We start from the raw sequence: 10367 nt of genomic DNA, 5'->3' as shown, positions 1-10367 counted from the left end.
CCACCAGTGAAAGAGCCAGCAAATCGTCTAGAGGGTGGCTTGAAAATTCACAAAATGGTCCATGTTCCTAACAGTAACAATAAGAAGAATGGTGCCCTGAGAAAGTGTCGCGTGAGTGCTAATCACAAGGTTAGAAAAGAAACAAGTTTCATGTGTGCAGGCTGTGGTGTGGCTCTCTGCAAACTTTCATGTTTCAATGTTTATCACACGAAGAAAAACTAATAAAGAGGTGTGGAAAAGCATTTATTGCATAATATATTGTATTTTAATTAGTTCCTAAAAATTTCGTTTTTAAAAACCATCCCCATAAATCTTTGAACCCCCTTCAAGTTCCGGGGGGTCGGAAAATTACGAATGGCTTCCCCCGCTCAGGCAACATTTTAACCCCTTGGCTCGACACCAAATGCCCCAGGAAGGAAATCTCTCTTTGGGCTGGCCGAAGCTTATCCGGGTTTAAGGTGAACCCAGCCATTTCTAGTTTCCTAAACACCTCCGCCAAGTGCCCGAGGTGCTCGGTCAGCGAGCTAGAGTATACGACCAGGTCGTCCATAAAGTTAACCACGAATGTTTGTTTGAGGTCCCCAAACAGCGTGTTGATCACCCTCAGTAGTACCTGGCACCCCACGCTTATTGCTATCGGCAACTTATTAAATTCAAAAAGCCCGAATGGGGTACAGAAGGCAGTAGGCTTCCGGCTCTTAGCCGTCAGGGGGATTTGGTAATATGCTGAGTTAAAGTTGAGCACCGAAAACACTTCCGCATTGTGAAAATCAGCGAAGGCGTGCTCGACCATCGGCATAGGGAAGGCGTCGAAAACTACCTTTCTGTTTAACAGGCGATAGTTTACTACCATCCTATAATCACCGTGGGGTTTGGGCACTATAAACGCCGGGCTAACGTATTGAGAGGAGCTCTTCCTTATCTTCCTGCTGTTATCCAGCAGGTCTTGGACTATCCCCCTTAATATTTTCAAACGGGGAGGCGAACACTGGTACAGCCGCGACTGCACCGGAACGTTATCCGTCAACTCCAGGTGACACACCGTGCCCTTAGCAGTGCCTAGTTTATCTGAAAAGAGGGCAGGAAAGCTCCGCATCAACTCGTTAATTTTGGAGGAGTTATGCGGCACGCAGGAACACGCGAAACTACTGACCACATTTTTGGCACAAGGAAACACTTGTGAGGGACTCCTGCAAGAATCTAGTGATTTGAATTCGAATTCTTTTTCCAGACAAAAAGCGAAACTATATGTCCCGGTTGCGAAGTTCATTCGCACCTGGGTCCGCCCCAGAATGTCGACTCCCAGAACGCAAGGGACCGGACACTGTTCAAAAACCAAGAATATAACCTTCCAAAAAAGGTCGTGTAATTTGACCGTCAGAATGACTGCTTCCTTACTATTACAGTGTTCTCCATTAGCCGCCTGGCAACGTTCCCCTGTCGTTTCCAGTTTGTAAGGCAATCCTAAGTTATAAATTTCGTCTAGGACGTTCCGTCTTACAAAGGAGACGGTCGACCTGGAATCAAGCATGGCCGGTAAGGAGAACCCTTTAATATTCAGAAGGGCCCACGGATTACTGTGGCACCCCGCCATCCAATACGGACCTCTCTGAGACCGAGCTAACCCTGGCGCTCGGGGTTGACTCACTACTCCCGAGCGCCTAGGGCGTTTCCCGACAAGACAGGATTGCGATTCATCTGTCCCTGGGGGCAGTTGCACCGGAAGTGTCCATCCTTGCCACATCTCCAGCACCTCACTCTACTATGGACCTCGCCCTGCACGGATCCAGTCACTACCATGCTATTGGGAATAGTTCCAGAAGCCTCCCCAGACCGCGAAGTCGCGCCCAGCGACTTACGCTGTTTTCAACAGCCATCCCTTCGGCCACAGTCGTCGCGNGAAAGGTGTCAACTATCTCGGAGTGAACCATCCCCCAATCGCGAGTAGAATTTAGATGGGCCCCCAAGATTGAAGTTGTTCTGCCTGACATCCTAGCGACCAAGAGAGAAATCAACTCGAAGTCAGTCACTAAGTGTAAGTCGTAAACTCCCTTCACCGCCATTAAAAATTTTAAAACATTTTCCGGATCGGTGTCCGCCAAGAAGGGGACGTTTTTCATGGCATCCACTGCCAGTTTGATCTTCATTTTGCTCGCGTATGAACTGTCCTGACTCAAAAGTTCAGAGCCCGAGGACTCGGTTTTAGATACTAAGGGAGACTTGGCTGCCGTGCTTGAAGTAGGCAGGAAAGGCTCGATGGCGGTCCACTTCTCCTTCACACGCTTCCTCAAGTCGTCCAGAGCCCCACCAGCCTCCAGCCCCAGTTGACTGGCCAATTCTTCCAACTGTTGCTTGGACATAGTGTGAAGCCAGGCCAGTGGCATGGTTGCAGGCATAGAACACAACACAACAAGAGTAATAATAATAGTACAGTAAACCAGAACTAGGGACACACCGTTAAACCATGCTCTGCTACCATTTGTTGCGCTGACCCTCCCCTCTTTACCTTTCCTCCTGCCAAGGGGGAGACGCCACTTCCGTCTCCTAGTTCTAGCTGTTGCATTCTTAATACATCCCGAGATATTAAGGGATGTCTAAGCAGTATTTACAGTGGCCCCCTAAAACTTCCAAGTAACAAAATTTAATAGGACAAATACAATAGAATACAGTACAATACATTGGACTGTCCAGATCAACTATTGCGACCTTGGAACACTCACGTCGCGCAATATTTGTGAACACACCCACTTAGGGGGTCGGAGCTAGAGCACTCCAGTTTAGCTACTACTCCTCTCTAGCAAACAAGTAATAGAATACAAGAAAATACAGACCCAATATTGCGACCTTGAAACAGTCACGTCGCGTAATATTAGTGAACACACCCACTTACGGGGTCGGAGCTAGAGCACTCCAGTTTAGCTACTCCTCCTCTCTAGCAAACAAATAATAGAATACAATATAATACAAGAAAATACAGACCCAATATTGTGACCTTGCAACAGTCATGTCGCGTAATATTAGTGAACACACCCACTTAGGGGGTTGGAGCTAGAGCACTCCAGTTTAGCTACTACTCCTCTCTAGCAAACAAATAATAGAATACAATATAATACAAGAAAAATACAGATCCAATATTGCCAAGCAAAAATGTAAATATAGCCCCCAGAAAACGCCAATGTGGCATTCCTTGTCCCGAACCTTCACAGAAACACTCCAAAACCGAATTTTGACTGGCCACGCCCAAAAGGAATTTTTTTTTGTTACCTGCCTTCCCCAGCTTCTTGTCCTAGAGTTCCTCTCTCTCTACCTTACTTGTCTCCAAAAAAAAAAAAACAAAAAAAAAACAACCATTTTATGGGAGGGGGGGATCACGTGATAGGCCAGAACGGAAGAACTTTCTAGAGACAAGAAGAAAAATAGGGGGGCTAGGAAGAGAAACTGCTGAACGGAGCCAAAGTAGAACACATGGCTCACTGTGTAAGGGACAAGGCAAGGACAGTGTTATACAAGTAGCCTGGAAAGGACGGACGTTTGGAAGGAGACGTTGGACACACCAGGAAAGCATCACTGGAATAAGGAACCAAGGCTCAAGACAACAACTACATCTGTGGAGGGAGAGGATGAAACAGGAGACAGGAGCTATGTCTGGGAAGCCAGAAGTCATTATATGAGACCCTCAGACAAACTCTTGAGTTGGAGATTGTGAAGTGAGCAGTCAGGACTTCCATTAGACTGCGGATAGTGAGCGTCAGGACATTGTGGAGGTTGACACCTTCCAAAACAAAAGAAGAGCCTGCTAGCAGCTTTAGAATAGGAGCCATAGATGTAAGAGCATTGACCACTCTCGGAACTTTTGACCGCACCAACTGGAAGAGGTTGATGTTGATACACCTGGACCGCCTTGCATCTTATCAAGGAGACACGTGGGATGAGAGGCCTTAAGGGTGGAGCAGTGGGAGCAGTTGGAGTGTAAACACTGTGCAAACTGAGCCAAGAGGAGGAAGGTGAGACTGGTCACAGACATCACAAGCAAAACCCTTTGAAGAGAAATGGCAAGATAGCCTTAAGGAGGTAGCAATGTGGCATATAGACCAGCTGCTAAGCAGTGACTCTCTAAACAGTGACCACTGCTAGGTAATATCTGCAACATGCACACAACAGTATAAGAAAGGTGTTTTCTATGTGGTCCACTGCTGTTGCTATGCAGTGGTCCTGTAAACACGCATCTACAACAACTGAGGGCCATGCTTACTGTGTGGTCTGTATTGAGGAGTTATCTTGAAGACAGTTGGTGCTACAGTTCATTTGAGAGTTCATTTGTATAGTGTTAACCCATTAACAGTAAGAACATGAGCGTGGGAAGCTGAAGAATCTCAACTATTAGAAGCCGTTGCTGAAGACACAGCAGGCTGGAAAAAGGCTTAACAGGTGCTGTGATGATTTATAATATGTGTAGAGTAGTAATAGCCCTATAATTACTTGTAATTCCGAGTGGTGTGTACAAGTGGTCAATAAATCCATTTACCAGTTCATACTCCTTCTTTAGTCACAAACAACCCTAAAATGTGATAGTACAAAATATTTGATTTTTAAACAATTCATGCTTATCTTTGATACAGAAATCTCCTTTCTACTGATTATTATATTAAAAGAAACTGACACTCTTTCTGTTGGCTATAGCATGAGGCCTGATGTTCAGAAGGTTAAACAATTTTTTTTACTGTAGGTTTATTATGATAGAAATTCCCAAGTTCTTTCTGAGAGTTTTATAGTACATGGAATCTTCTCCATCTGTCAGGCTGTTGGGAAAAAGTAAAAGTATTGACATTCTTTTCTCAGATGTCATACGTACACGATGTAAAGATATTTCAACCCTTTAAGGCCTGAAGTACATTGAAATAATATTTAAAAATATATGGGTGTGAAACTTAGTCTCTGACATTAAAGCAGGAACATACTAGACTGATAGTGTTTGAGAACAGGGTGCTAAGGAGAATATTTGGACCAGGAGAAATTAAGTAATAGGAGGTTGGAGAAAATTGCATAATGAGGAGCTACATAACTTGGGATGAGCAGGGCAGGATACTGATAGGAAAGCCAGAAGGAAAGAGACCATTAGGAAGACCAAGATGTAGTTTGGTGGATACTATTAAAATTGATCTTAGAGAAATAGGATGGGATTATATGGATTTGATTGATCTGGCTCAGAATAGGGAACAATGGATGGCTCTTGTGAACATGGTAATAAACATTCAGTTTCCCTTAAGTGTTTGTAAGCTCTTGAGTAGCTGAACAACTGGTGGTTTCTCAAGAGGGGCTCAGCTCCATGAAGTCAATTAGTTTTGTTCCTACCATGCAGAAAACATACCATCTCTGCATTACCAAAACTAACCATTTAACTCTGTATAGAGAAGTAATTGTTCTGAGAATTATACAAAATATGCAAATGCATTCTGTTGGTAAAATGCCGTGTTCTTCAGTGTTGATACATTTAGTAAGCTTTAAAGGGTTAAATAGAGGTTACAGAAGTGATGACTGCAATTCTAGAACATTTAAATGTGTTTGTATGTTTATTTTAAAAATGTATTTCAGAGAATTCAGTTGTAAATCTTACTAATTCCAGTATTCATTGTGAAATCTCTCTCTTCAGTTGCAGATGCTTGTAAACGATGCTGTCGCATGAACCTGAATGACACATGTTTCCCTGTTGATCCTCAAGACATTCTGCCTGATGGAACTCCCTGTATTCAGGGCTTCTGCAATAAGGTACTGCTACAGGCAGAAAATAACAACTACAGATTATTGTAGTATAGTAGTTAGCATTCCGGCTTCACATTTGAGAGATTTGTGGTTTTGAATATCAGCTCCTGGTCTTTCTATGCCTTTTCTCAGATACTGCAAACAAATTCTGGGACTGCAGGCTGTGCGTGCTTCCTTCCATGACTTTTTCAACTTATCATTCATAATTAACCTGTCATTCATTTACATATAAGGTGATAAGCAAGAAAGAAACTTGAATTGTCTTTGATTGTGGAATGAGGAATGCTAACACATTCAGTCCACTACTGATGGTTATATAAGGGGCACTCAAATGAAAATGGGTCACCACGCATAATTCTCATGGTACGCAAGTTGGCAACACTGGAATTTGCTTACAGTATGAACATCTGGTGGGGACTCGGGAACAGTGACAACATGCCCTAGCACACTGGTCATTTGTTTATTGTGCTGGAAGTAAGGTTAGCGCTACAGTAAAGTTTAGTGTGCTTTTTGACTGCTGAAGGAGTAGAAGGACGAGAAATTCATTGTCACATGTCTGTTGTTTACGGTGAACACAGCATGTCACGTTCGCACATGCTCGTGTGGCATTAGAGGTTCTGAGAGGGATGTGTATCTGTGCAAGATGATGCTCCCAGGACGGGCTCATCGTGTCATCACTCCTGATGTTATTTCTGTGTTGGATGGTCATATCCGGGCAAACCAACGGATCACTATGGAAGAAATTAGTCTTTTGATGGGAATAAATCATGGTGACAAAACACCTGCTGTACTGCAAAATCTGCACGCAGTGGGTTCCACATCAACTCATGGAGGAACAGAAGACTCAGAGAATGGCTGCATCACTGGGTCACTTGCAACGATACCATGAGGAAGAGTATGCTTTTCTGTCCCATATTGCCACTGGGGACGAAACTTGGTGACACCATTTTGAACCCGAGAGCAAACGGCAGAGCCAACAGTGGACACTCATGAATTCTCCCCCACCGAAGAAATCCAAAGCCGTACACACAAGTTCCAGTAAAGTGATGATGACATTCTTCTTCAACTGCAAGGGCCCTCTGCTTGTCGAATTTCTCGAGCATGGGGCCACAATCAGTGGACAGCGCTATGAAGACACTTTGCAGAAACTGAGACATGCCATAAAGTCGAAACGCCCTGGAATGCTATTGAACAGCATTATCCTTCTTCATTATAATGCGTGCCCCCACACTGCCAACTGTGAGTAATGCGCTACAGAGATTTGGTTGGGAAGTGCTTCAACATCCCCCCTACAGCCCACATCTCTCCCCATGTGATTTTCACATTTTTGGAGACCTGAAGAGAGACATTTGTGGACATCGGTTTGCATCGGATGAAGACGTGTGTGGCTGGGTAAAGATGTGGTTCCGTAGACAGCCCACAAGCTTTTTCAAGGATGGGATTGACCATCTTATCTCATAGTGGGATAAATGTATTATCAGTTTTAGAGATTACTGTTGAGGTAAGAAATGTTCTTTAATATGTTTTGGCTTCTGACCTGTTTTCATTTGACTGCCCTCATATAATGCCACATGTTAGTGACTAGACACAGGGTTTGGATTGGTAATTGGGTTTATTCAACACTTATGAATTGTAACTATAAGTGATCATAACACTCTCAGTAATTCGCACACACTACTTCTCACTACAGCATGCACTAAATCTTCTCAGTTTGCTGTGTCTTCACCAGTCTTTGCCTACTAACGGATTCCAACAATGTCCTCTGCTTCCATGCTTACATCCTTACCAGCTGGTGACTGTTTCACAACTAAATCATTGCCCTGACTGTCGGCTTATGTCACTGGTCCTTGTTATAGAGCCTGGGGTTGAACCACATAGAAAACACCATTTCCAGCTGTCTTTGATTATTGTGTGCATATCCATTGTCATGATAATAAGTTTATCCAGCCACTGCCTAGTAACAGACCACATAATCATGTCACTATATATACTGTATATATATGGTGATGGAGGAAAACTCATGTTTTTGTATAAACCATGATTACTTTGATGTCTACCAGACTCCTCCTCCTCCTCACCATAAAATCTGACCAAGTCCTGCTCACTCTGGTTTCAATCAAACCATTAGAATAGGAAAGCTTTAGCATGTGGGAACATGACAAGTCAATTTCATATATATCTTATGAGCTTATAATCTGTGTAGGTTATAACCAACCTTTTACAGCGATAAAACTGAAAGCTTATGGGTCACAGCACTGTTGTTGGTAAGTAACCAGCTTTCAGTCTTGTAGAAAAGAAGCCTCTACTACATTTCTGGCATAAGTATGCAGTTGTAGTTGAGTCCCCTTGGAAAACTTATTATAGCTCTCTAAGTTTATATTTCAGATAAGTTAGACTGTTCCTTCATGTGTTATTGCCCTGTCTTAGAGATTATCCACACTTATAATATTGCACTGTAATCATTATGCTTCCTCAGTTACATAGATATTATAGCACTGAATGAGAGGAAGACAGTGAATGATGAATTGAGAGAGATGTGGAAGGAGGAAGTCATCTTCAGTTTTAAGGTATTATTGTAGTATATGTTTGAAGAAATGAGGAAAGCTGTTTTACCCTCAGAAAAACCAGCCTCTGAATCAATAACTGAGCTTGTGACCTCAGAGATATGAAGTAAGAGTTGTAGTGGCTTAACTGTAATGTTTGGTTTCGTGTGGTACATTCTTTGCTGTAGAGAAATGGGTTAGTTTACTGTTAGTTTAAATCTTGATTTGGACTGTGTGAAGTGTTGACATTCACATGAAAGCAGTGAGTTGGTTATGAACCCAGAAAACAATTGATTGGTCATCCAGTCAAACAATGCCATTACACTGTGTTGCAGGGTATGTGTGAGAAAACAATCCAAGATGTGGTGGAGAGATTCTGGGATATTATAGAAGACATCAATATCAACAAAGTTCTAGTTTTTCTACGGGACAATATTGTTGGTACAGTGATCCTTGTGACAGCCATCATTTGGATTCCAGCCAGTTGTGTAGTGAGTTATGTGGACCGAAGGAGAAGAAATGCTCAAGAAGCAAGTGACAAATGGAGGAACAGCAATCAGTTCTATAGGGATGATAATCGACGTGTAATAAACATAAACATTTCACGGCAAAGACCTCCCACTGCAGCACACCTCCATACAACAGGACCCTTGTAATTTTAGGTTAATTTACGGTGGCACTGTGAATATTATGTAAGGATTAGTTCATATCTGACTTCTATAGTACTTCTTTGCAGTGCATCAATTAATGTTCTGTGTTGAAAATTTATCTTCCACACATTGTACAACTGTCATTGCCCATGCGCTGGTTCATCAAGCCCATACAGTTCTAACATTGCATTCTTTGCCATATAAATCCAATTATTGCCAAGTTTAAATCCAATCACCAGCACTCTGTAATAGCAGGAGCTTTATATGCTGACATTGAAGATTAGCGATGGGTTTTAATAGATATTCTGTATCTGTTGACAGTAAGTTTTCTGAACAACACAGCTGTGAAGTGAACTTACACATTGCGGCTCTTCCAAACTTGACGGGAGCTCTGTGGGGCTCAGCTCAGCAAGCGCTCATAAAGAAGCCCACTGCATATATGAGTATGCTTTCTGCATTACACCCTCTTAGGACATCCAGATATTTTCAGACTTGAGAATGTCTTCAGAAAAAGTATCTTGGTTTCTTCCATTTTGAGCCTACTTTAGGCATGCATTAGTTACTAGGATTTGTAACATCACTGCCTCAGAATTTGACTTGAAGCTTTGCTCTTATTACTTTCATAAAATTCTTTCCTCTCACTTATTAATAATTCTAGGTTTTTTTCTTGAAGATAAAACATGTTTAGAAGGTATATTAAATAACACTGGTTTCTCATCTGTGTGCCCTTAACAGTATAAGAACAATTGGATGGATGAAGAGATATGCACATGCATGTGTATGCATACACACACCCACATGCACAGACCAAAAATTAATAGATGTGTAATATTGCCATAATTACATACTGTATTTGCCAAAATGTAATCCAGTTTTTCCCATAAAGTAAGGCAGTACAGTGTACAGTTAGATGTACCAGGTTTCCCTGATGCATTTCAGAGTACAAGTTACTTGTAAAATTTATAATGTAGTTATTTTCCTTGCTTTAGAATCTGAAGCTCTTAAAATGCCATCAGGTTCAGCAATTTGTTCATAATTTAACTATATTTATATGAGAATTCTTCAATTTAAATATGATTAAACACTATATTATATTTAAGCATCCTGTTACACTCTATACGATATATGATATAAATTCCATCCTAAGTGCAACAGTTTATTGTAGGTCGTTCGTTTTGTCTTCTTCTACACTACATGTTTCGGCCGCAAACGGCCATCATCAGGTGTATACACTCACGTAAATTTTAAAATTTGAAAAAAATTTTAAAGGAGTTTTCTAAAATTGGAACTGAAGATTTTAAAAGTGCCAGTTCATGAATATCAAAATTGACGTGTGTGGGTGACAAAGAAGATGTACCAATCAGACAAATATCAACGAAGTAGATCCTGCTAGCCAATTGGGAAGACCTGCGTG

At 42.0% G+C, this 10367-nt stretch overlaps 1 protein-coding gene across 1 annotated transcript in view; it reads left to right on the top strand.

The window, feature by feature from the left end:
- Positions 1-10209, top strand: part of LOC111875197 (ADAM 17-like protease) — a 64725-nt gene extending 54516 nt beyond the window's left edge. The window contains exons 11-12 of the mRNA XM_023871262.2: positions 5651-5766; positions 8639-10209. Coding sequence (XP_023727030.1) covers positions 5651-5766; positions 8639-8959 — 437 coding nt within the window. The 3' untranslated portion in view covers positions 8960-10209. The remainder of the gene's footprint in view (positions 1-5650; positions 5767-8638) is intronic.
- Positions 10210-10367: the final 158 nt, after the last annotated feature.

This window comes from Cryptotermes secundus, unplaced genomic scaffold (genome assembly GCF_002891405.2).
Source record: "Cryptotermes secundus unplaced genomic scaffold, Csec_1.0 scaffold472, whole genome shotgun sequence".
In the NCBI taxonomy this organism is placed as follows: domain Eukaryota; kingdom Metazoa; phylum Arthropoda; class Insecta; order Blattodea; family Kalotermitidae; genus Cryptotermes; species Cryptotermes secundus.
Note: the sequence above shows the minus strand (reverse complement) of the source record. Positions and strands in the feature narration are given on the sequence as shown.